At 31.4% G+C, this 27,199-nt stretch overlaps 7 protein-coding genes across 7 annotated transcripts; 1 reads left to right on the top strand and 6 right to left on the bottom strand.

The window, feature by feature from the left end:
* Nucleotides 1–86: 86 nt before the first annotated feature.
* LOC135958490 (zinc finger protein 571-like) lies at nucleotides 87–2,856 on the bottom strand. Its single transcript, XM_065509398.1, has 3 exons — nucleotides 2,734–2,856; nucleotides 2,052–2,273; nucleotides 87–989 (listed from the first exon to the last, which is right to left on the bottom strand). Exons 1-3 carry the CDS (start codon nucleotides 2,854–2,856, stop codon nucleotides 87–89), a joined length of 1,248 nt encoding a protein of 415 aa, XP_065365470.1.
* A 1,652-nt stretch (nucleotides 2,857–4,508) lies between these two features.
* LOC135958492 (zinc finger protein 729-like) lies at nucleotides 4,509–11,263 on the bottom strand. The gene is made up of 5 exons (XM_065509399.1): nucleotides 11,071–11,263; nucleotides 9,423–10,991; nucleotides 6,532–6,578; nucleotides 6,137–6,251; nucleotides 4,509–6,068 (listed from the first exon to the last, which is right to left on the bottom strand). Exons 1-5 carry the CDS (start codon nucleotides 11,191–11,193, stop codon nucleotides 4,557–4,559), a joined length of 3,366 nt encoding a protein of 1,121 aa, XP_065365471.1. The 5' UTR covers nucleotides 11,194–11,263; the 3' UTR covers nucleotides 4,509–4,556.
* A 1,022-nt stretch (nucleotides 11,264–12,285) lies between these two features.
* On the bottom strand, nucleotides 12,286–13,423 carry RpL30 (ribosomal protein L30). Its single transcript, XM_065508835.1, has 4 exons — nucleotides 13,351–13,423; nucleotides 13,199–13,263; nucleotides 12,981–13,126; nucleotides 12,286–12,525 (listed from the first exon to the last, which is right to left on the bottom strand). Exons 2-4 carry the CDS (start codon nucleotides 13,217–13,219, stop codon nucleotides 12,357–12,359), a joined length of 336 nt encoding a protein of 111 aa, XP_065364907.1. The 5' UTR covers nucleotides 13,220–13,263; nucleotides 13,351–13,423; the 3' UTR covers nucleotides 12,286–12,356.
* A 1,150-nt stretch (nucleotides 13,424–14,573) lies between these two features.
* LOC135956830 (rhythmically expressed gene 2 protein) lies at nucleotides 14,574–15,671 on the bottom strand. The gene is made up of 2 exons (XM_065507423.1): nucleotides 15,602–15,671; nucleotides 14,574–15,524 (listed from the first exon to the last, which is right to left on the bottom strand). Exon 2 carries the CDS (start codon nucleotides 15,522–15,524, stop codon nucleotides 14,760–14,762), a length of 765 nt encoding a protein of 254 aa, XP_065363495.1. The 5' UTR covers nucleotides 15,602–15,671; the 3' UTR covers nucleotides 14,574–14,759.
* Nucleotides 15,672–15,777: 106 nt separating this feature from the next.
* LOC135958228 (INO80 complex subunit C) lies at nucleotides 15,778–16,468 on the top strand. The gene is made up of 2 exons (XM_065509115.1): nucleotides 15,778–16,107; nucleotides 16,170–16,468. Exons 1-2 carry the CDS (start codon nucleotides 15,816–15,818, stop codon nucleotides 16,367–16,369), a joined length of 492 nt encoding a protein of 163 aa, XP_065365187.1. The 5' UTR covers nucleotides 15,778–15,815; the 3' UTR covers nucleotides 16,370–16,468.
* On the bottom strand, nucleotides 16,378–17,610 carry Yip1d1 (Yip1 domain-containing 1). Its single transcript, XM_065509114.1, has 5 exons — nucleotides 17,455–17,610; nucleotides 17,143–17,386; nucleotides 16,975–17,085; nucleotides 16,729–16,913; nucleotides 16,378–16,642 (listed from the first exon to the last, which is right to left on the bottom strand). Exons 1-5 carry the CDS (start codon nucleotides 17,547–17,549, stop codon nucleotides 16,480–16,482), a joined length of 798 nt encoding a protein of 265 aa, XP_065365186.1. The 5' UTR covers nucleotides 17,550–17,610; the 3' UTR covers nucleotides 16,378–16,479.
* Nucleotides 17,611–23,093: 5,483 nt separating this feature from the next.
* Nucleotides 23,094–25,644, bottom strand: Nek2. The gene has a single exon (XM_065509400.1). The coding sequence runs from the start codon at nucleotides 25,642–25,644 to the stop codon at nucleotides 23,308–23,310; it is 2,337 nt and encodes a 778-aa protein (XP_065365472.1). The 3' UTR covers nucleotides 23,094–23,307.
* Between the last annotated feature and the right edge of the window lie 1,555 nt (nucleotides 25,645–27,199).

Raw genomic sequence — 27,199 nt, forward strand, 5'->3', positions numbered from 1 at the left:
TGATATATTAACAACTTTGTATTTGAAAAGATATTGGTTTAAAAATAAAAAATACTTCATTTTTAATTATCATATTTATGCATTAATCAAGGTGATATTTGAAATAGGGTGTAATTTGAAAATGTTGCACCAACATAATTTTCCGTTACATTAATACATTCCATTTTTTGTTGTTGCCCAAGCTTGATGTTGCACTCCTTGGCATTTGCACGTATTTTTTGTTCACACATTTTTTTATGTCTTCCCAAAACAGAGCACGATTTAAAACATACGCCACAGTGATCGCACGACCACTGAACATTTTGCATGTGTAATTCCCGTATGTGTCGGGTTAAACTTGCACTTCGTGAAAATGTGTGTTCACATATTTCACATTTAAATACATTTGGATTCTTATGCAGTTGGAAATGTTCATATATTTGATAGCCATTGCCAAATCTACGTTGACAACATATTATGTGAAATTTCACATTAGGATGTTCCTCATGAAAATGTTCACGAATCGAAGTATAATATGGAAAATTTCTACTACATACCGGACATTCCAAGATATTTTTCAATTCAGCTATTTGGGTGTCATATTCAATTGTAGTTTTTTTGTTTGAAGAAATTTTAAGTTGATAGTATTTTTGTTCCATGTTGTGTTTTTTCACCTCTAAATTGCCAGCAATTTTCTCTACAGAGTTTGGGGTGATTTTTATTTTGCCGCGTGTAATTTTCGATGACCTAGTGTATGGTTTTTTGCTATTTGATATATTTTCATCATTAGCTTTTAATAAACCCATTGACGGTTGATATTTTATTGATTTGTTTGAGCTATTCATTAATTCAAACACTTGTTGAACTTTTTCGATATGAACTTGTCGAATATGCCTGTTTAAATTTCGATTGCAAGAAAATGTTTTGCCACATATATTACATTGGAAGGTATTTTGATTTAAATGTACCCGTATATGTTCAACCATGTCATAACGATTATAAAACTTACGCTTGCAACTAGGGATGCCAATCCCGAAATCCCGATCCCGAAAATCCCGGGATTTTTCGGGATCGGGATTTCCCGAATCCCGGGATTTGTGAAAAAGAATCCCGGGATTTTTCGGGATTAACAAATCCCGAAATATTATGAGATTTTTGATATTTTAGGAAGATTTTTGAAGCACCCAAAATACTTAGAAAGCTAAATTTCACCATATTTTTTATAATACTAATCTCGCTTCAAATCCAAACGCAGACAGATTTTTTCATTTGAATCAGAGAGCAGCACGTCTCCCTTGCATTAACAGGCTTTTACACAATTTACACTTTTACGAAATTTATGTTCAAGTTATTTTCTAAAGGGGACTAGGGGCAAATGTAGCCCGATTTCCGCAGTACTTTACAGTATAATTTTAGAGTATTTATAACTTATTTTGTGCAAAATGTTATAAGGATTGCCGCATAATCAAGATATTTATGACTGCTCAAACAGTACTCCGGGGGACAATTGTATGGAGCTAGGGGAAATCATGGACCATTTTATTTTAATTTAACGCATTAGTTTTTGATTTGTTATGTTTTTACTTAAATATATTAATGATATAATAGTTTTTATTGTTGAATTTGATGTTTTTGACGTTTAACTAAAATCCCGAAGTCCCGAAAAATCCCGAAATCCCGAAAAATCCCGGGATCCCGAAAAATCCCGGGGTCCCGAAAAATCCCGGGATCCCGGGATTTACATTTCTAAAATCCCGAATCCCGGGATTTGTAAAACCCAGTCCCGTTTGGCATCCCTACTTGCAACATATAATATAGAACTTTTCTCTTGCATGTTGCTGATTAAAGTGGAGGCGTAAGTCGGTGAAGTAGGGAAATTTAGAGTGACATAAATCACATTCTAATACGCCTTTCCATTTATTTATTATCGCTTCATACTCATTTGTTCTATCGAAATTAGATTTCTTCTCGTTATTTCTGCTGGACGAATAAACCTCTGGATGTGTAAAGAGCGAGGGCCTATTATTTTGGATTTCTTTGCATTTTAACGCTGGATCAGGTGAAAGATTTACATTCGAATTTGCCAGTGTATTGTTTTCGCTATCGAGGATAGTTATTTGATCCATCCAGGCTTCATCTTCAAGTTTAATCAATGGTATATACTGTTCAACATTGTTTTCTAATTGCACTTGGGCGTTCAGAACGGAACTTTGAAAGTTGTGAAAGTTATTTATATGACTCCAGCATACTACACAAATTAACGTAGTGTCATGTTCATGTTGTGGTTTCAATAACTAGATATAGATTAGAGGAAAATTAAAGTGTGTTTTTTCAGTATTTCTGATTATATATTAAAAAATAAGGATATTATCACATGCATATATACATATAAATAGTATGTTTTTTATTCCTTTTATAATTTTTAAATTATTCATTTGAAACCTAATAGAAAGATGTACTCTACTTGGTTCAATAATATTAAATTTTCAGTTTTGTACGTCCTGCACGAAATGAAGGATTTAAACAATTGTACCTAGATGGAAATACGTTTAAGTAGATTTCATGAATTTGAGGTTATGAATATTTAAATCTGAACAGTTTTACGTTTCCATAATGTTTATGCCATAGACTAACAGTTTATGCGGACAAACAAACATACAAAATAATAATTCTGGACAATTTGTATTTTGAACACATGCTACTACTTGCAGTTAACAACACATAATTTAAATAATAAAAATCATATTTACTTACCATTGGATCAAAATATTTGACTGCAATATCATATGCTTCACTACTTTGACCATTATCATCGAATAAATTTATAAATTCATTATATAAACGAATGCATAAACGACACAATGCAGTTTGATTCATAATTTTTAAATCTGAATTAAAAACAATGTTGATTTATTATTTTTATTTTATAAAAATACTAAATTTATGTGCCCAATATTTCCTGTGCGCATTCAACACACAATTTTGTACGTACTTATAAACAAAGCGAAACTTTTAAAAAAGGGAACTAGAAAAAGATTACAGTTACAGAAAGCTTTCAGATTCTTTACATTTTATCCAGTTCATTTTACTACAATTGCAGGGATGAAAACAGGAAAGTACTTTTTATTAGTCTCAAAGTACTTAAATTATTCTTTTGGATAGAGATTATGTACAAAGTGTATATTGGTAATGATTGTTGGATAAAAAATGGAAAAGCTTTATAAAAACTTTTGATACAGTGTGATCTTTTAAGAGACAAGACTTTTAAAATATACAAAACGTTATAAAACTACATGCATACATAATTTTTTGAGTCAAATAGAATTTTTGCAAAATTTTTATATTGCATAATCATAAATATGTATTTTGGGTAAACTCTAGTTTATGGGCGCCACTCCGGATCGTTACCAAGTTTTTTTCGCCAGTCCATAGTTCTCGAGAATTGGATATGTAGCATTTTTGTTGCATTTTATACGATTTGGTCCAAAGTAAATTAATAAAGTAGCGACAGTACTACAACAAATACAACATTTACAAAAACCACAAGCAATTTTGTTTTTGGTTTAAGGTCTGAGCTGTCAAAGTTGCCTGTTGTTGTTTTTGCTTTTGGGCTTGTTGTATTTTTCGCCACAACAACCACAAGTGAATTGACAGACTAGACCAAAGTAAAAAAAATAGTCAGCTGTTCTACTGAGTCTACTTTATTAATTTACTTTGATTTGGTCAATATATACATCATTGAATAGCTTTTTAAAATGTATGTATATTTAAAAATTTTATGGTTTTATCCCGATAATTTTTTGAAAAATGTGTGATTATATTGTATCATACGTTCACATTTACTTCCTTATTCCCAAGATATTAGCCATTAAAGAAAAATATTATATGCAAAGCCGGTGTTCAAGTTTAAAACGGTCGTGGATTAAGAAACTACCTTTTGAAATAGCCGACTAAATTTTTTCAGCCATAGCAGTTAAATTTGGTCAAATTGAAATTTAAAGTTCTCATCCGTAAAAGCTTTCAAATGATATAAAAAACGTTTTGATCCGATATCAAATATATAAAATTAGATTTTCAATTTACAATGTTGCATGGCGATTTTACTATCGTTTTTATTGGAAATTATGATAGAAAAAATGATATCATAATTTCCTGGAAAAAGTAAATACTATCGTCGTTTGTGAACTAGATTATATCGTTTCGATTGGTTTCTTGGTATAGCTAAGAGATAACGGTTATATGATTATATCGGTATTTTAGTAACGGTTATTAAAGTTTTTTCTGTAACGATAGTCGAGCAGAAAGAGTATTTTAGGGGTAATTGTAGCTTAGTGGTAACGGTACGTTTACGAGAATGTGTTCCTGTATTAAAAACTTCAATATTTGTTGTTTTCCTTACTAAAAACTTGTAAATCTGCCAAAATATTTCAGAATATGTCAAGGACCCATAACATAAATCTATTCTATTAGATACTAATGTTAGTACAACTGTTCAATTCCAAAAAAAAAAGATTTTCACAACAAAAAACTGCAGTATTATAAATTTTATTATACATATTATACTACTAATTTTTAACTTATATAACAATTTCATTTTGCACCAAATTAAAATCAACTTTTGTTACTTGAGGTCTATTTAATCGGCCCTCCGCCCATTCCTGAGGATGCGCCTTCTTACGATGATGATGCATATTGGCATTTGTCTTAAATGTTCTTTCACAATGGGGACACTGATACAGATCTTCACCTGTGTGCGTTGCCATATGCTCCCTCAAAACTCTAGGAAATTTAAAGGCTTTATCGCAGAGTGTACATTTATGTTTGCGTCCCGATAGATGTACATTTCGTTTGTGCGTTAGAAGAGCTATTTCGGTGGTAGCAACTTTACCACAATCACTGCAGACATACACGGTAGAGCCATCCTGATGTATAAGCTGTTTATGGCGTTTCAGGCCGGAGCGTGAATTCAATTCTGCATTACACATATCACAGGGCCATTTACGTTTTTGAACACCGGCATGCTGCAGAAGATGTTGTCTCATGGCATAGTGATTATGTAGTGTTTTGCCGCACTGATCACAAATAAGTGTGGCATTGTGAACATAACGTTCGTGTAGTGTGCGTTTTTGTTCGGAAGGGAAACCCTTGCCACATTCCCGGCAAATGTATGTTAAATTGGTCTCATGCGTTTCCATGTGAACTCTCAATGAATTCTTATTGGCCAAAATCTTTAAACAAGTCGGGCACTCCAAGCTACGCTGTTTACCCTCCTCACTGTGTAGTTCTTTAATATGTTTGGCCAAATTTCTACTGTTGGTACTACATCTACCACATACATCACAGCGATATGCATTTGGATCCATATGTAAGCGTATATGCTCGACTATGTGATACCTGCTACGAAATTTGCGATCACAACATACAATATAGCACTTTTCATCTGAATGATCTTTAAGAAAATGTTTGCGCAGTAAAGTAAAATTCATAAATGTAGCATTACATTTAACGCAATCCAATTCATTTCTCCAAGCCGCTATAAACGCATCATTTTCTAGTGTTTTTTGCTGAGAATCTGATTTATCGCTTGTGTTAAACGTATCGTCATTATTATCCGATAATTTGGAATCATTTGATAGCTCTGATTTTAATGTACAATCTGTGGCTTCTAACTTTGGCTGTTTACGACTTCCGTCTCGTTTCTTTCGAGTTTTGCTCTTGATCAAAGACACTGTTTCTTTGGATTTTATTTTAACAGTAGGTTTCTTTCTAAACTGCTGAAAACTTTCCAACAAAGGTCTTTCGTCATCCGAACTAAATGTAATATCTTTATCTTCTAAATCATAGTTTTCTATGACAGAACTATGTGTTTCTTGTTTGAGTTCCTTATCGGATAGGCTATCAGTTGGTGTTGGCGGTTTTTCCTCAATATGTTCGACTTCGACTTTAACAACCGAGCTTATTTCATTTTCATCTACCAATTTTGAATGAGCCTCAAAGACAGTTTGCTGGAAACAATAGAAATCCTGAATATGCTGCCAGCAAATTGAGCATAGAATTGGAGAGTTCTGTTCTTGGCCAGAAATCAATAACTTTATTATTTGGAAAACAAAATACAATTAATAGTTTTCGTTTTCAAAATTATGTATTTAGAACATACCATTGGATCAAAATATTTGCTGGCAATGTCGTATGCATCATTGCATTGCCCACTGGCATCGAATAATTCTTTACAATCATCTTGGAATGGACATAGACATAAGCGACACAAAGTGCTTAAAGACATTTATAATTATTCTGTTTTATTTTTAACTTTTTTTTAAAGAAAAATGTTAATTTTATTACATCCACATATTTCTGTTTACGCATATGAGAAAGAAAACAAAACAGAAAAAATAATACGAAAAATTTACAAAAGCGGGGATGTTACAAACAGAAATTTAAAAGACTGACTTTTCAATATAATTATTCCAATATGAAACTTTTGTAAATAAAAATATAAATTTTTAATGAAATAAAATAAAAAACTTCTCTACAGCTTCATAGTTGATATACCACATGACGTTGTTGTTGTGATAGCTAAAACTATTAAATTTTTCAGCCTAATTTATTTGAACTTTTTGTTAATTTTAATTCAAAGTTAATGCGCTTGAGGAAATAAATACCATCTGCTCGAGGAAACGAAGGCTCTTAACAGAAAAAAATATGTAAACCAAAACTGTTGCTAGGATATTGATTTGTTCCCAATATCCCAATAATTGGCCATGACCTCGATTCAGAACCCCCAGATTAGAAAATTTAATAGTTTTAAATATAATTTATTGAACTTAAGGTCAAACTCAATAAATCAATATACCAGTAAGAGTTTATACTTTCATATTTGTTTTTGTTAAGAGCCTTCGATTCCTCGAGCAGATGGTGTTACGAGGTAATCTGTGACATTCCTTAAGGTAGCATTGAATATTTCTCCACAACATGGAGGGAAAACATACAATTTGTCACTATGCGTAACCTGAAATTATTAAATGCATAACTCACACTCTTCAATTCAGGTATAGCTAATTTTGTTCAAGCTTGTTTTTTTTTCCTTATCTTTTTTTAAATTTTGAATTGAATATATCCCTCATCTTCTTGCCTGAAAAAAGTATGTGTGTAATTATGCCATTCCGTTTGTAATTTCCACATTTTTCATTTGCGACCCCATAAGATATACAGTGGTTGACAAAACAATGGAAACTTTTCCAAATATTTCATTAGTGGCCTAAAAGCTGAAATATTTTTTTAAAAAATTTTAACATTTTTGTAGTATTTTATTTGTATACTTTTATTAACTTAATTTAACAAAAAACAAAGGACATAATTAATTAAATTCTAAAAATAAGAAAACAGAATTAAAGTCAATGGTCTCCTTTGAAATATTTTGCCATTACCTTATAAATTCCTTCCTGGTATAATTTTTGTCCTTATTTTACGATCTACAATTTCCCATAGATTTTCTATGGGATTGAGATCTGGCGATTGGGCAGGCCACTTCAAACTACGTACCTCGTTGGATTGTAACCACTCGGTTACAACCCTAGGGGTGTGTTTCGGGTCGTTGTCGTGTTGGAATCTCCAAACTAGGGGCATATTTTCCTCAGCGTATGGATACATAACATCGTTTAATATGGTTCTATATCCTATACCTGGCATTGTATCTTTTATAATATGAATTGGGCCCATACCTTGCCCTGAAAAACATCCCCATACCATAATATTGCCACCGCCAAACTTTAGTCTTATTTGTGTACTTTGGATCTAATCTTGTTCCCTTTGGTCGTCTTACAAATGTTCTCCCATCACTGCCTCTTAAATTGTATTTGGATTCGTCGGAAAAGAGGACAGTATTCCATTTCTGTATCGACCAGTTTAAATGATCCCTGGCAAATTGTAGACGAGCAGAACGATTCTTTTTAGAAATGAGTGGTTATTTCACAGGACGATAGCAACCAAGATCAATTTCTAATTTCTAATTTTAGGCTATTAACAACCTCTCGAGGAGCTATTTTTGGGAATTTCTTGAACTCTCTCGCTATTAAATTATATTGTCTAGGAGTAGTCTTACGAGGTCTTCCACCTAATTGTTGAGTTTTTACAGAACCGGTCTCACGAAATTTCTTTATAATTTTTTAAACTGCTGATTTATTTATTGAATATTTGTCACAGATACTTTTTTGTTTTAAACCAGCTTTAAAATCGTTAATTATTTTATTTTTTAAGTCTTCACAAATCTTAACTTTAGCCATTTTCGTTAACTTTGAAAAAAACAATTATGCGGAAAACTTAGAAAAAGAAATTGTTAAAAATTACCAGAATTTAAAAATAACTGTAAACAGGATGCTTTTTACATCGTTCTTTTAAATATTATTTTCGTTTTACACTTCTTTCTTGCTGAAGTTTAAAAGTTTCCATTGTTTTGTCAGTAGCGAAATAGTGAATATTTTTAATTTTGTTCCCTTTTTTCAGAATATGATTAATTATGTTGTTTGTTTTTCAGTTAATTTATATAAATAAAACTAAAATGCTAAAAAAAATTTTATTTTAAAAAAATATGTTAAATTTTGGGCTACATATGGAACATTTGGAAAAGTTTCCATTGTTTTGTCAACCACTGTATATATTCATGATCGTCATATATAGCGGAGTGGACATAGACATGATCATTTGTCCGTATTAAATAAACTTTTTGATGCCCGCAAATATTATACATACATGATTGATACATAAATATATCAGCTATAGTCAAACTTAGGGTTTTATTTAAAATCGAGAAAATCGGACCACAAATGACTCGACATTTTCACCAACATTTTTTTCGCCTAATTTTTTTTTTCAAATTTGTTTACCAAAATATTGTTTTTAATATTTATCTTGAAGTATACTTTGGTGAAGATTTTATAAGATTTGATGCAGCCGTATAACTCTTACTTGTTTAAAAAAAGATACATAAAAAGTAGATAATATATTATTTTACAAGGTATACTTTTAACGTTATTCGACTTTATAAAAGAAACCAGATATGTACATTTATTTTAAAATTCTATATTCAAATTATTAAAATTTAAATGACTTAATTAAAAATACATCTTATCGTTATCTGTATTTCAAAACCACGTAACTATCAAACAATTCTAAATAGATTTTAACTTACTTTCAAGTATTTTATAAAGAGTATTAAAACAAATTTAAAATGCAGATTTAAATATAATCTTTACTATTTAAAAAAAAAATTAATTCGTTTCTGCTGTAAAATAATAAAAATTATAGTTACGTGTTTTTGTATTTCTGTTAATCATATGCATATATGTATGTATATATACTACCAAAGACTTCGCCCATGAATTTGCCTTTACATGTATGTTCTTGCTGACTCTCATTTTGTCCATTGGTAAATAAATCTATATAACGACTTCATTTTGTACCAGATTAAAATCAACCTTTGTCGATTGTGGTTTATTCATACGAGCCTCTGCCCACTCTTTAGGATGTGCCTTCTTACGATGATGGTGCATATTGGCATTGGTCTTGAATGTTTTCGTGCAATGTGGACATTGATAGAGATCTTCGCCTGTATGTGTAGCCATATGTTCGCGTAGCACTATGGCAAACTTAAAGCTTTTCTCACATATTGTACATTTGAATTTGCGCTCAGTTTGATGAACATTCTTCTTGTGACTACGTAATGCCATTTCCGTAGTTGCAACTTTACCACACTCACTGCATACGTACACTGTGGAACCATCGTGATGTGTAATGAGCTTGTGTCTTTTTAAACTAGAATGTGAGTGCAATTCGGCACCACATTGGTCACAGGGCCATTTACGCTTTTGCACGCCAGCATGTTCCAGTAGATGCTTCTTGAGAGCATATGGGCCATGCAATGTTTTGCCGCACTGATCGCAAATTCGATCAGCATTGTGCACTGATTTTTCGTGTAGATTTCGCCTTTGCTCGGAGGGAAATCCTTTGCCGCACTCCTTACATATGTGGGTAAGATTCGTTTCATGCGTTTCCATGTGAATTCTTAATACTGTCTTGTTTATGAAAGACTTGTGACAGACTGAACACTCGAAAGGACGCAGTTTTCCCTCCTCAGTGTGCAATTCTCGTATATGTTTAGTTAAGTTTCTGCTGTTGGTACTACAACGACCACATATTTCACATTTAAAGGCGTTGGGATCCATATGTAGGCGTATGTGTTCTACTATATGAAAACGATGGGTAAATTTCCGTTGACAACATAGTACATAGAATTTTTCTCCCGGGTGTTCTTGGACAAAATGTTTACGTAACAGAGTATAGTTCGAAAATGAGGCATGACATATTTCACATTCCAACTCACTACGCCAGGCAGCTATATACGCATCATTCTCCAATGTTCTTTGTTTATTGTAACTTATTTTGTCACTGGATGAGGCGTTTTCATTTTGGCTGCCACTTTGTTCATTATTATTAGCTGAATCATTGGGATCTTCAGACGCTTCTGCCTTTATTTCGTTATCAGTAGCTTTTGCCTTTGTTTTGCTTTTGGTGCCTTTTTTAATACGTTTTTCTTTTTTCTTTGGTGGCGTTTTAGCCTTTTCTGTGCTTTCTCCGGATGCATCCTTTTTATTAGCACTTCTCTTCGAAGCTGTCTTTTTCCTGGTAACTTTCTTGATACTTTCTAATAGGGGTCTCTCATCATCTGAACTAAAGGGATTGTCATCTCTTATATCGAACGTATCTACATCGGATATGTGTTCTTCATCTTTAAGCTCATCATTCACTAAAGCATCACTTTGTGGGTCACTGCTTGCTATAGCTGTTTCGTCTATTAGTTCTTCCTCTAGTTTAATTATTGGTACAATTTGCTTAACATCCTCCAACTTGGATTGTGCCGTATACACAGACTGTTGGAAACTATAAAAGTCACTGATGTGCTGCCAACATTCTGCACATATAACTGGTGAATTCAATTCTTGTTCGGAATTTAATAACTACATACAATATACATAATTGTTTTATTTTTAATAATTGTTGGTATAGTATTTGTTAGTTTTCTTTATCAATACCTACCATTGGGTCAAAATATTTGGTGGCTATATCATAGGCATCATTGCACTGACCGTTTTCATCAAATAATTGCTTGCAATCGTGGAAAGGGCACACACATAATCGACATAATGTAGCCAAAGACATTTTAATCGACTATATTTTTCTTATTTTCATAAATAAATAAAATTATTTGTATATTTTTCACAAGCACATATTACTTTTTTCTTTGTTTACGAACGAGTTATAAAAAGGAAATTTGTGCAACAAAAACAGGGCTGTTAAAAACACAACAACTTAATTTCAGAGTTCTATTTTCACATGCATATAAAGTAATGAATTCTTAAATTAACAAAAACATAATTTTCGTATTGGATTTTGATTAATAAATTTTCTAAAAACTGTATATGTTAATCTATCTATAACGATTCAGAATATTATAAATAAATAAAAAATGACAAGCCGAATTCATTAAATAAATTCAGCTTGGGAATGAAAAACGTATATATACCCTTCGAAGTCATGGTGAAGTGTATACGAAAATGTTGGTGAAAAAAACATTTATAATGAAAAACAGTTTTTTGGTAAAATAAAAAATCGGGTTAAAAATATTTTTATCGATCACAATTTCTATGTCTACGTCAATGACTTAGTAATCCAGATATAGACCAAAAATATGTCAAAAATCGATATAGCCGTTATTTTCTGCTTATATCTCAGCCATTTGTGGGTCTATTTGACCGAATTTAAATAGCAACCTAACTCTTTTTTTTTAAGTTGAGATTTTTTTGGCTAATTATCGAAACAAACGACAAAACACGAGTTAGGGCCTTTTTATATTAAGGCATCGATGCACTTTATGGGGTCGCAAATGGAAAATTTAGAAATTATAATCACCACTCATGGTGAAGGGTATAAATATGATTATGGAATTTAAATGGAGGATATATTCTAGGACTTTAGGATATTGTATTGTATAAAGAAAACTATTAGATATTTAATAACTATTCTGCTCAAGATAAAATTTCCATTTGTAGAGGATACTACTGGGCACCTAAATATGCTCCATTCTGTTGAACTTCAGAATTTTGTCGTATTTGACAATCGCAATTTCACGATTGTCTTCTTTCCGTAAACAAGTCTAACACATGTCTTATTCAAATCTTTGTACTATCCAACCTCAAAAATCATTAGGTGCTTTTAATTGCAATAAATAATATTAAAAAAATAAACAATTAGTTACAAATTAAATTTTGTATTTTATTTTCTACATTTTTATACAAAAAACCAATTTATAAAAAATGATCCGTTTAGTTTTCACCGGCAGGGCGGATGATGTCAGAATCTCCGGGATCGGTGATAGACATGGTGCAGACACGGAAGTATTTACCGCAAGCAGTACCCAATTCAATATTGGTGCCACTGTAGTGTTGAACTTCAGTCTTGGCCAACATGGCGTAGTATTCAATTTCAGATTTTCTACAAAAGAAGAGATTTTTCACATTAATACCCTGAACTTAAAATAATAAAATGTGGGTAATATTTTTAAATTGGATCAGAAAGAGTCTCTAGTATTAAAAATATTATCAACATAATAAAATCTGAAAAATACATTCATCATAAACAAAGATTATAAACAAAAATAGGATGTATAATAGAACTCACTTTGTATACCATTCAAAACAGGAACATCATTAGAAAGTCTTGATAGAGGGACTGAAGAATTAAACGATTGAGTTTCATTATCTTAAACATGAACAGTTGTTTTCTGTCAATGCAACACCAACGCCTGCCTTTATTTTCAATGTTTAGGAAACATACTTCTCAGTCTCTGGCAAGACTCCATATGATTCCCGTTGAAGTTGTATGGTATAAAAGATTCTTGTCACACATGCACTTTTTTCAATTTAGTACGTGTTTAAAAAAATTCTCACCTCAAAGCTGGGGTATTGCTGGCAATCAATACCAATTTAGCTTTGCCATGACGCAAGGTTTTCAAGGTTTGTTTGTAACCCAAGCAGAATTTGCCGGATTTCATAACCAAAGCCAATTTAGCATTGGTGGATTCTAAAGCCTTTTTCTGCAATTATCAAAGAAAAAAAGTGTGGTTAGATTTCGTTCACTATGTTGAAGCACATGTTTTAAAACTTACTTGTTTCTTGACGGCAACCATGTTGATATTTTTCTTAAATTGATATATTAATCAAAATAGCAGCGCTAAAAACAAACAAAAAATAAGTTAATATTTGTATACACATTTTATAATCCACATATTTCAAGCAGCTAAAAAATTAGTTCACCCACCTCCTTTGACGGATACTGGAAAAAGAAAGAAATATGAGAAAACAGGAAATAAGTAAAAAAAATAATTTTTCAGTCGCTGTCAAAATTGACGTTTATGTCATAGTAATATGTTTAGTGAGCATAATAAACAGTGTTGTAAATTGAAAAGAAATATAAAAAAATGTAATAGATCGGACACAAGAATTGCTTTTAATAAATTTTAATCTTTAAATATATAAAAGAGTTACTTTTTTTGAATTGATTATTTTACACATAATAAAAGTATTTATATAACTAATCTGTTTGTGACCATGCAGATGAGAATTAGTTTGGCACATGCGATGCTGATGCCGTAGATTCTATACTGTTTTGAAGTTGTATCTGGCACATGTGTCTTGCTCAGGGACCGAAAGTAACAGTTTTGAGTTTTTAAAGAAGCTCATGAAAATATCGGAGTACTAGGTCAAGCCTAAGATTTTGATTGTTTGGAAATTGATTTTTATAAAATTCTATTATGATTTTTTTTCGTCATTTTGAGCAGAAATAAAAGTAACTTTTAAAAATTAGCGGTAATTGTATTTTAGTTTATTTCGAAAATGGTATTTTGTCGGTAACGGTAATTTCATCCTGAATTAAATTATTGTGCATTTTATTATAATTTGAATTCTGTATACATATTTAAAATTTTTTAAATTAATAAAAAAAAAGATTTTATATACATCGGTGAAGATATTTACAAAAGGTTAATAATTTTTAAACATAAAATATTATTAAATTCATCCGGTTAGGCAAAAAATCATTTTGTAAAATATATTTCTTTTTTACACGGTATTCAAAATATTTTTTGAATAGATGTTTTTCTGCAACTTTTATAAATATCCAATTCATATGAAAATAATGATTCACATCAAATTGTATTATGATACATAAGTTTTTGACAAAAATTAACACTCGGTATTGTTGTCTGTAAATACCTAAAATAACGTGGAAAACATCGCGAAATCAAAATAAAAAGTGATGAGAGTAAATGCGTTATTTGACGTTGTAGGTGTAAATATTGACAACTCTCCCTAATAATTGTACTTGATTGGTTCTACAATGGGTGCATCTATCTTTTAAAAATAATAAAATATGTAAGAAATAATTTCAAACTCAACGAATTAAACTTAGTTAATGTTTTACCATAAGTTAATAATGAACTTATGGTAAAATTTAAAAAGTAACATTATGGTAAAATCAAAATATTGTATTAAAGTCCTTTATTAATTTCCTTAAAATACATGTATGTATATGTAAGTATGTTGTACATAAAACTCTTTGTGACACTTTGTTTTTAACGTATCATTATCTTGTTTAAAATACTTAGTTAATAAATCTTCTTTTCGCTTATCATTATATTTTTGTACAGTATATTTTGTATTATGTGTTCGTTACCACCTAATTTCTTTGTTATCTAAAGCTGCTAATAAATCGGCAATGTTTTTGTAACCTTGAGTGGGTGAAACTTTTTGAAGATCCAATTCATCGGGTGTAATTAGTAAGCTTGACCAGCCGGCATCGCGGGCACCTACATAATCTATTTCATATGTATTGCCCACATGAAGGGCTTCATGTGGTTGTACTTTGTACACATCCAAGGCCTTTTGGAATATATTTTTATGAGGTTTCTGATAGCCAGCCTCATAGGAGGTTAATATAAAATCAAATTTATCATATAAATTCATTTCTTTGAGTACTTCCTGTAGACTGGGATCCGAATTCGATATTACACCAATTTTCTTGCCAGCATTGCGAACACTTTTCACTAACTCTTGGCCGCCTTTCATGTGATGCCAACATTCTCTTGTACGATAAATTTTTATTAAGGTATCACTTAATTCTTTAAGTTTTTCCTCTTTAATATGAGGATCAACACAATGGAATATATTGCAAACCAATTGGGACCACCAGTCTTGCCAGGTAAAATTTGGCGAATGAAGGCCAAAGTTTGGATGTCGTTGCTCTATGGCCTTGAACTCTTTTTTAAAACACTGCTGCAACTTGTTTTGGTCAATGTCGTATACTCCCAGCTGGGCGGCTGTCTTGGCATATTGTACAGCCGGTGCTCTTCTAAAACCTATTAATGTTTCCGTCATATCGAATGTAACTAAGCGAAAACGATGCAGATTATGTAGCAGCATTGTTCTACCGACCATCTAGAAGTATTTATGAATTATTAAAGTTAGAAGGAATTGTTAATGTTCTTATTAAATAACTTGTTAATTATATTTACAATATGCTTTGTTGTTAGCGAATTTGTTATTGCGGAAAAAGGCCGTGTTTACATTTGTTTTGATGGTGATTGTGAATGAAATTAAGATAGTGTTGCCAATCATTCGTAATTAGTTGCCAACCATCATCTGTTTTTGTTATTATTTACAAAAATACTTTACTATGAGAGGTTTTTATTTTCTGTACAAAAAATAATTATTACATATTGTGTGAAAATGTCGGAAGAAATACCCAGTAAAAAATTAAAAACTGAAGAGAATGATGCTGAAATAAAATCAGAAGATTTGATGAGCATTGCTTGTGTAAATGAAGAGAATTCCAAAGAGACAACTAATTTGCCCACATCTAATACAGTTGCTGTAGTGCCAGAACCACGACCAAAACTAACTTTTAAAAATCCCAAATTTAGTTATATTGAGCCAGGAGGTAAAAAATTTATTTGGAAATCGCTTAAACAAATAGTAACGCAAGAAAAATCATTGCCATGGCCTGAAGATGTGGTTTTGTGTAAGTTCATTGTTTTATTATTCACTGTAGTCATTATTAATACCTACTACTTTTTTCTACAGATAATTCCCTTAATGCTCCTCCGTCTTTAAAACCTGCTAAAAAATATTCAGATATTTCCGGCTTAGAAGCCCCATACACAGATCCACAAACCAAGTTACATTATCACAATGCTGAAGAATTCCGTATTATAAGAACCTTGCCATCGGACATCATTCAGGGTTATTTAGCTTTAAGAGGCGCCACAAATATCGTGGGCTAATGTCAGCATTATTTTAAGGATATACAAAATTATTTATTAGTTAAAATGTTTTACATTCATTCGAAATCGATATAACAATATATTTTTTTTTATAATTGAGTAGTTTGTGTTTAGAATATTGTAATTAAAGCAAAAACTCCATAGAGCAGGGCACAGGGATATGCAATGAGGACTTGTTGATGGTCCATTGAATATGCTGTTACAAATAGCTTTGAAGCAGATAATGAACACCAAAAGATGCAAACGCCAGCAACGATAAGTCCAAATGTACCTCTGTAAATTAAATAGAAAAAAATCATTGTGAATACTGGAAACAAAAACATATAGTTTGTTAGTAAAATATGCAATTTCATACTCACTGTATAGTAATCAACACATTAATGCCAGATAAGACGACCATTGGCAACAAACAGTAGCCTAAAACGGAAACAACGGCTCCGAATGTCACGGGAGCTTGTGTAGCCATTAATGTCAGTAGACAATAGAAGGCAAGGGATCCCATCACACCAATGCCATAAATATAAGAGAAAGTCACCTTGCCACTCTACAACATTGAAACAGAATTAAATACAATTGCATACCGATAACAACAAAATATTAATTACCAAAAGCAAAAAGCCTCCTAATGCCAAACAAAACACTAATGGTCCGGCCATATCTGTGTCTTGTAAAATAGACTGATCAGCTCCACGCATTGGATTGAGTACGGCCAATGTCTAAACGTAGTTTGTATTTGGTGAATATTTAACATATACATATGAAATAATATTTACCTTCTGGAATATGTGATTTGGATTAATACCTAATTCCTCTAATAAAGGTGGCTCATCATCAAAGTCGGTGGTGCCGCCTGGTGGTTTAAATTGTTTATCTTGTTCATAAGGATTTGGTGTATAGACATTGGGATCGTAAAATGAACTCATGCCATTGCCAGCAGCACCGGCATTAGGGTTGGCATAGTTCATGTCATAATTTGGTGGCACTGAAGGTTGAGTATTATCAAAGTTTTGAAAATTTCTAAAATTATATACAAAGTAAACTGCATTATTTGATTGTTGAACTTATAAGGTTTTTGTGAAATTTACAATTCTTGATCAAATTCTGGCATTTCAAAGTTGTAGGCATTATTATCAGTTGGGCCTGACGTGTAAAAATCGTTTGGTGAACCGAAATTGGCCATTTTACTAGTTATTATTATAAATTGTTTGCTGCAATATCTATTTTTACACTTTAGTTGTTATTTTTGTAAATAGTTCTTTATAAATATTTATTCCTGAAAATTTTTATTTTATTTTTTTTTGATAACACCACGAATGCAAACAAGAAGTAATATTGTCATTAATATGTCATGTCAGCAGGGAAACATTTGTTATGTAAAAACGGTCTTACAATACAACTCTGATGATGTAAATTGAATAGATTGCATCAAGGCACATTTAAGCAGGTGGCAGCGTAACGCCAGCTAACTTTTGCTCTACTCATGTTCAAAGTAAATTAATAAAGTAGACTCAGTAGAACAGCTGACTATTTTTTTTACTTTGGTCTAATCTGTCAATTCACTTGTGGTTGTTGTGGCGAAAAATACAACAAGCCCAAAAGCAAAAACAACAACAGGCAACTTTGACAGCTCAGACCTTAAACCAAAAACAAAATTGCTTGTGGTTTTTGTAAATGTTGTATTTGTTGTAGTACTGTCGCTACTTTATTAATTTACTTTGCTCATGTTTAACCTTCTGAAATGTCAAAAACTTGTTTACAAAAATTTTTAAATTTGTTATAAGAGTAAAAACATTATTTTATATTTAAAATAATGTTTTTCTTTTTCATTCTAAAAAGTGTGTTTTTTTTTGACAGTGTAGAGGTAAAAATTACTGTTTTCTTGTATTGTTGTAGTTACGTTACCACCTGGTAATACATCTTGGATTGCATAATTTAAAAAAAACGGTATTTAACACTTTTTAAATATTTATAGGTAAACAACATTTTTTTTCGAAATTGTTTTTTAATTTATTTTAAAAAAGTTTTTTAAATTTTTTTTTTTAATTTTATTGAAAAAATATTTATATGTATAAAATTTTTTTGGTGAAAAAAATTCAGGTTAAAAAATATCTATCATTGGATATCCATATTGTCTATATTAATGACGTAGTAATCCATATATACAATCAGAGACTAAAGTTTAAATACACCTCAAAAATATTTAAACTTTTGTCGAGTGAATTTTATCGTATTTTTAAGTCTATATTGTTTGTTATTGTATTTCGTTATTTATGAAACTAAATAAAACTGTATACTTTAAGTTTTCCTTAAACGATTACTTTTCTTTAAAGAATCAATATTTGAGATTCTATTTAAACTTTAGTCTCTGACTGTAGATCAAAAATAGGCCAAAAATCGAGGTTATCCCGGTTTTTTCCTTATATCTCAGCCATTTGTGGGCCGATTTCATAGCAACCGAGCCGGAAGAATTCCCGATATGTTGATGGAATCATGTATGTAAGTTATTTGGGGGCGACGGAAAGTTGATTTCAACATTCAGACGGACATGGCTATATCGACTTCGCTATCTATAACGATCCAGAATATATATACTTTGTGGGGTCGTAAATGAAAAATGTAGAAATTACAAACGGAATGACAAACTTATAAGTTTGTCATATACATATATATGGGGGATTTCATGTCAAGTGAACCAACTTTTGAAATCGATGTCTTCCGATCGGGATGAAATTTGCACCAAGGTTAGCTCTATTGGATAGTAACTCAGACACAATTTTTCAACAACATCGGTCGAGAACTCTCTGAGTTATAGGGGGTAAAATTTTGACAATTTGGTCAAACAGGGGTTTTTTCTTATCCATGTAACTTATTACCTATTGTTCTTAGCAAAATGTGTCCCAAATAGTATAGATAGCTATTTCTTCGATCTTTCGAAAAAAAATATTTAAAAAAAAAAATAAAAAATTTTTAATATTTTTTTTCCGAAATCAAAAACTTTTTTGACTTTTTTTTAAAATACGCCCTTTTTTTTTTTTTTTTTCTTAAAATAAAGTTTAGATATTTTCCTTGAACACCTACTTGGTCGCTTAGTGGGATGCGAGTGGGATATCTATCAAAATAAATATTTTGTAACTCAAAACATAAAATTTTTGACTTTTTTTGCAAAACAAAAACTTTGTTGACTTTTTTTTTTCAAAATGGACCCTTTTTTAATCTTTTTTTTTAGGTCAAACAAAAGCTTAGATATTATCCTTGAAGACCCTTTTGGTCGCTTAGTGGGATGCGAGTGGGATATCTATCAAAATAAATATTTTTTAACTCAAGACTTACAATTTTTGACTTTTTTTTTTGCAAATACGATTTTTTTTCCAAATGGGCCCTTTTTTTAAAATTTTTTTTGTAGTCAAAAGAAAGCTTAGGTCCATTCCTTTAAGATATTTTTAGTCCCTTAGTGGGATGCGAGTAGGATATCTATCAAAATAAATATTTTGTAACGCAAGACATACAATTTTTTAATTTTTTTTTGCAAAATCAAAATTTTTTTCCAATATGGGCCCTTTTTTAATTTTTTTTTTGCTCAAAAGAAAGCCTAGGTCCATTCCTTTAAGTTATTTTTAGTCCCTTAGTGGGATGCGAGTGGGATATCTATCAAAATAAATATTTTGTAACAATTTTTTAATTTTTTTTAATTTTTTTTTGCAAAATCGAAATTTTTTTCCAATATGGGACTTTTTTTTAAAAATTTTTTTTTGCTCAAAAGAAAGCTTAGTTCTTTTCCTTTAAGACCTATTTTGTCACTTAGGAAGATGTGAGTAGGATATCTATTAAAATAAAAATGTTGTAACTCAAGACATTCAATTATTGACTTTTTTTTTGCAAATTCGAATTTTTTTTCAAAATGGGCCCTTTTTTAAAATTTTTTTTTTAGTCAAAAGAAAGCTTAGGTCCATTCCTTTAAGATATTTTAGGTCCCTTAGTGGGATACGAGTGGGATATCTATCAAAATAAATATTTTGTAACTCAAGATATACAATTTTTGATTTTTTGGCAAAATCAAAAACTTTTTTGACTTTTTTTTAAAATGGGCCCTTTTTGTAATTTTTTTTTTTGCTATAAAGAAAGCTTAGGCCTATTCCTTTAAGATGGTTTTGATCGCTTAGTGGGATGCGAGTGGGATATATATCAAAATAAATGTTTTGTAACTCAAGACATACAATTTTTGTGTTAAAACATTTATTTTGATAGATATCCCACTCGCATCCCACTAAGGGACTAAAAATATCTTAAAGGAATGGACCTAGGCTTTCTTTTGAGCAAAAAAAAAAATTAAAAAAGGGCCCATATAGGAAAAAAATTTTGATTTTGCAAAAAAAAATTAAAAAATTGTATGTCTTGCGTTACAAAATATTTATTTTGATAGATATCCTACTTGCATCCCACTAAGGGACTAAAAATATCTTAAAGGAATGGACCTAAGCTTTCTTTTGACTACAAAAAAAATTTTAAAAAGGGCCCATTTGGAAAAAAAATCGTATTTGCAAAAAAAAAGTCAAAAATTGTAAGTCTTGAGTTAAAAAATATTTATTTTGATAGATATCCCACTCGCATCCCACTAAGCGACCAAAAGGGTCTTCAAGGATAATATCTAAGCTTTTGTTTGACCTAAAAAAAAAGATTAAAAAAGGGTCCATTTTGAAAAAAAAAGTCAACAAAGTTTTTGATTTTGCAAAAAAAGTCAAAAATTTTATGTTTTGAGTTACAAAATATTTATTTTGATAGATATCCCACTCGCATCCCACTAAGCGACCAAGTTGGTGTTCAAGGAAAATATCTAAACTTTATTTTAAGAAAAAAAAAAAAAAAAAAAAAGGGCGTATTTTAAAAAAAAGTCAAAAAAGTTTTTGATTTCGGAAAAAAAATATTAAAAATTTTTTATTTTTTTTTTTAAATATTTTTTTTCGAAAGATCGAAGAAATAGCTATCTATACTATTTGGGACACATTTTGCTAAGAACAATAGGTAATAAGTTACATGGATAAGAACAAACCCCTGTTTGACCAAATTGTCAAAATTTTACCCCCTATAACTCAGAGAGTTCTCGACCGATGTTGTTGAAAAATTGTGTCTGAGTTACTATCCAATAGAGCTAACCTTGGTGCAAATTTCATCCCGATCGGAAGACATCGATTTCAAAAGTTGGTTCACTTGACATGAAATGCCCCATATATATGTATATACCCTTGCCTCTCATGGTGAAGGGTATAATAAATGCTGTAACCGAACTTGTTTTAATCCAAATACATTAATAAGAGACACGAACTAATTAAAATTAAAATGGAACCCAATCTTTTCTTCGTTATTTAGTTATTCAATATTTTTGTGTTGGGACACCGGTGTCGCCGTAGTCGTCAAAGTATTTGTATATATACAGGGTGGACAAACAAAATGGAATTTCCAAGCTTGCACCGGAATGACCCGAGTTCACTCGGCCAAGGGCTGTCAACTCAGCAAACACTGCTGCTACAACAACAACCAAGCTTGCTTTAATTTTTGGAATTTTAAGAATATTTTTTAAAACATTTTAAGTAAAAAAAATTACAAACGGAATGACAAACTTATATATACCCTTCTCACAAAGGTGAAGGGTATAACAAGTAAGAGTGCTATATTCGGCTGTGCCGAATCTTATATACCCTTCACCAAATTATACTTCAAAATTTTAAATATTTTTAGGTAAACAAAATTTATTTTTTTTCCAGTTGTTTTGTTAATTTTTTGGAAAAAAATTTTTTTCGATTGTTATTTTAAATTTTTTTGTTTTTTTAAATTTTAAAATTTTTTTTTTTAAATTTTAAAAAAATTTTTTTTGTGAAAAAAAAATTCGGGTTAAAAATTTTTTCCGATTTTGACCCATTGTAGGTCCAACTTACTATGGTCTTATATACGTCATTGCAAATGTCTTTGAAATATCTATCATTAGATATCCATATTGTCTATATTAATGTCTTCGTAATCCAGATGTAGGTCAAAAATCTAGGTTGTCTTGCTTTTTTCCTCATATCTCAGCCATTTGTGGACCGATTTTGCTGATTTTAAATAGCAAACTTCTCGAAAGCATGTCTGACAGAATTATTGAAGATTTGGATCCCGAGATATCTGGGGTCTTCAGAAAATTGATTTCAACAGACGGACATGGCTTAATCGACTCCGCTATCTATAAGGATCCAGAATATATATACTTTATAGGGTCGGAAATGAAAAATGTAGAAATTACAAACGGAATGACAAACTTATATATGTATACCCTTCTCACGAAGGTGAAGGGTATAAAAAGTTGACGCTCTATTCTTACTCATCATGTGTTGAACACGACGAGGTTACAAAAATCAAAAATTTCAATTATTGAATAAACCTATTTTACAGGAAATTGTCCAGCGATTTAAAATATGCTACTATTCTGTAAAAGTATTTATGAACAAATATAGGCCGCCAATAATTAATTTTTTTCTAAATTATTTTTTTTTTCAAAATTAAATTATCGTCCTTTCTGTATCACTCTTTTTAGTGAATTGGATAAAATAGATTTGTTCAATAGTTAACAATCCAACTATACTTATGATTTCCAATCTCGAAAATTTTGATATGGCGAAATTTATAGGTAATAAAACTGATTTGAATATCCGAAATAATTAATTTAAAAATTAAAAAAAAATAACAAATTCAATTTAGGTTTCTAATTAAATAAAATGTCAATTTATTATTAGTTATTATTTTATAGAAATATTAAAATAACTTAACTAATTTACATACATACATATGTATGTTAAAAATACTGTTTTTGCTTAAATTTTATTGGAACATATTCCTCATCACATTCTGTTTCTTTTAAAAAGATAATTTTAATTCCGTGAAAGAACAAAATAACATAGTATCATCGTTTAAATTACAATTTGTTCTCTTTGGAGATCAGTTGGTGGTCGGTTTGGTGCCATCAGAGAGCGTCGTTGGCGAGTACGTTGTAAGCTATTACGATCTCTAACGGATTGGCGTATTTTATGACGCGGAGCATTACCAAAGTAACCATCACTGGAACGCTCAGCCGCATTCATAGCGGCTAACATTTCAAAGGCGGCCTTTTTATGTTCTCTGGTCCAAATGTTGGTTAATTCGGTGGTTTCACATTTGGAGATGACACGTTCTTCTTTCGTGGAGACGCGTTGATCCTTTTGCTCCTTTATGGTTGTGCTGGCAGATGTTGAAGCTGTTTTAGGAACTATGGTAGACGAAGATGATGAGGATGGTGCCGACGCGGTTGTTGATTCTTTATTGTTGCGACTTAAACCAAAAATCGACAGTATCGATTTGCGTTTTGTTGTAGAAGCTGATGAAGAAGTCGAGGTTGCTGTACTTTCCGATGAATCTTCACTACTCTTGCTTGATGTACTAGAATGCATATGTGTGGGATTGTTACCAGCTCCCGTTAATAGTTTACTGGGTTTGTTGTCAACATCGTAAGTAATAAACTTTTTGGGTGATTGAAAGGTAACCTTACGTAGTGAGGGAAAAGCTTTAGCGGCTGGTAAAGCAGCCATATTTAATTTGGCCACAGTGGGCTGATGCAGTAATGTGGTATCACTTGGTTCTATGGTGCAATAGGTTTCATCATGATTGGTGGGTTTTCGGGGTGGTATTGGCGGTGGTAAATTTGGTATATTAGGTTTTTCCTCCGGTAGAGGCATACGCAATCTTTCATTTGTACTGATTGTTCGTGCAATGGAATTTGTTTTCATATTACATTCCTCCTTAAATAATTGACATTTTGTAACTAGACTTTGCTCGAAGGCTATCAAACGTTTTTCCTTTTCGTTTAATTGTTGTTCACGAGCATTAAGATTTTCTTCCCGCTGCCTTAGTAGAGATTCTTGGGCTCGTATGGCATGTAGTCTTTCTTGGAGTATATCGTCAAACACATTGCGGGTAACTAAATCAGGCTGGTATAACTTTTCCGAGTGATTGGTTTCAGGTTTTCTGATAACATGTTTAAAATTGGAGGTTTTTAAAGAGTCATCGTCTATTGTAGCATAATTCTCCCGCCTTATACTTTCATATAATTCTGGATCAGACAGTTGTAATTTTGATTTGAGAGGAAATATTTTACGTTTCGCTGAGTAAAATAGTTCGGCCTTTAAATCGGGTGTAAATACACCAGTGATGCTTAAACGTCTTTGGCCATATCCCTCATTAAAACTATTTTGTTCCGAAAACATAGTACTTGAAAAGTCACGCAGAGGGCTGTAATCCAATTTACTATGAGTGTCGGACTCTACATAAAAATCTTGATGTTGCATTTCAATATCCACTAAAATGGGGAACTCATTGCCCAAATCATTGATGTTACGCACAAGTATGGGATGTCGTGATATCACCTCTATGCTAGGTCTTAGTTCATTTTCCACTTCCAACATAAATGCTATGATTTCTTGTAGATCTTTTGAGTATATATCAGGTATGCTGCTAAATTTTCCTATCGATATATTGGCCGATAGCTGGGTGAATTCCTTGCCTTTAAAGGGTGGTCGCAACGAGCACATTTCATATATCAGGCAACCCACAGCCCAGACGTCTGATTTACGATCATATTTGGAACCTCTTACAATTTCCGGGCTCATATAGTACGGAGTTCCCACAAACGTTTCGGCAAAAGATTCATTACGTGTTAGCATACGTGCTAAACCAAAGTCGCCCAGTTTTGCATTGCCTTCCATGTCCAAAAATATATTCGCGGGCTTGATGTCGCGGTGAAGAATCGTTCCTTGCTTAATTTTGTTGTGGCACACTTGAAGGGCTCGACATACTTGAAAAAGTACGCGCCATATATAACGTTCCTCGAAACGTTTATTTTCCGCCTTAGCTTTAGCTATTAACTGGGATAAATCTCCTCCCTCACAGCATTCCATAACTATGAATATAGATTTGGCTTCATAGTTTACCAAATGATGATAATATTGCACAATATTAGGATGTTGCAATTGTCGTAAGACTCTTATTTCCGATACCAGAGATTCTTTTTGATTTTCACTTAGTTCATCATAATCCATACCCTTCCAGGCATATAGGTTTCCATTTTCTTTATCGCGTACCTTAAAACAAGTACCAAACGCTCCATTTCCAATAACCGATATAACTTCGTAATCTTGTAACGTTTTCTTGGAGAAATTCAAACTTGTATCTGCCGCTTCTTTAGCGGGAGATATTTTATTCTCGTTTGTACTCATGATTGCATGGATACATTAATTTTTTTTTAATATAAGTATAAAATAAACGTACGTTACGTATTTATATAAATGCGTTACCGAACCGTACACTTCAAATGCTAAAACTAAACTGATCTTAGGAGCAACATGTTCAAGTGTGCTTGGGACGAACTGCAGTGTTAAAAAAACTACCTACCTTCAATGTGTTAAGGTTTGTAGACTTTTAATCTCTACACTTTAGTGCTCAGAAACTAAACCTAAGATTGTTGTTATTCTCATATTTCCTGATATTCTCAGAATACGAAAATCTAAATTCAGGTACGAGTGTGTATTGTTCTAACACCCCAAAAAACATGTTTGCATGCTCATCTTCAACAGGTATATATGTAGATGTAAGACAAAAGATTTATGTCCTTGATTTGGTACTAAATACATCTTATACAGATTATTTTTGTCCAAAGAAAGTTGGATTTGGGTCCAACTAAGTATTTATATGTTTAAAGTTTTTTTTTATACCCTTCACCTTCGTGAGTAGGGTATATATAAGTTTGTCATTCCGTTTGTAATTTCCACAATATAATTTTCCGACCCTATAAAGTATATATATTCTGGATCCTTATAGATAGCGGAGTCGATTAAGTCATGTCCGTCCGTCTGTCTGTTGAAATCAATTTTCTGACGACCACAGATATCTTCGGGATCCAAATTTTCAATAATTCTGTCAGATATGCTTTCGAGAAGTTTCCTATTTAAAATCAGAAAAATCGGAAAAAAACTGGACAACCTCGATTTTGTACCTATATCTCGATGACTAAGTCATTAATATAGACAATATGGATATCTAATGATAGATATTTCAACGACGTATATAAGACCATAGTATGTTGGACATACAATGGGTAAAAATAAAATTAAAAAAAAAATTTGAAATTTAAAAGAAAAAATATTTGGAAATCACAACTCAAAACATTTTTTTCCAAAAAATGAAAAAAAAACAACTGTGGAAAAAAAAATTTTATTTTCCATAAAAATATTTAAAATTTCTATTTTGAAGTATAATTTGGTGAAGAGTATATAAGATTCGGCACAACCGAGTATAGCTCTCTTACTTGTTTTAGATCAGATTCGATTAATAACAAATGTGAAAGCTTGTTCGGAGCAAACAGTATAGTATAACAGTTAAAAGTTTATAATTTGTAGTACATACGGTGGTTGACAATACAATGGATACATTTTCAAATATTTAACTAATAGTATTTTTAGAACTTGTCAGAACCACTTCAGATCATTTCATAGCAGCCTGTTCTAGAACCCGTTCTGTAGAACGCTATTGTGATTCTAAAGAACTTCTATAGAGTTTTTAAGGAACTGTTTTAATAACATTGATTTTTTTTGATAAAATATTCGGAACCAATTCTGGGGAACTAAAGCACTTCCGCATGTTTTTTAAAGAACCAGTAATTTGGCACTAGTTATATTTTTGATCAATATTAGTTCTATAGATCACTCAATAGTTCTGAAACAACTGTTTGGAACTGGTTTAAAAACTTCGGAAAAATATATCAAGTGAATAATA

This window comes from Calliphora vicina, chromosome 4, assembly GCF_958450345.1.
Source record: "Calliphora vicina chromosome 4, idCalVici1.1, whole genome shotgun sequence".
Taxonomy (NCBI): Eukaryota; Metazoa; Arthropoda; class Insecta; order Diptera; family Calliphoridae; genus Calliphora; species Calliphora vicina.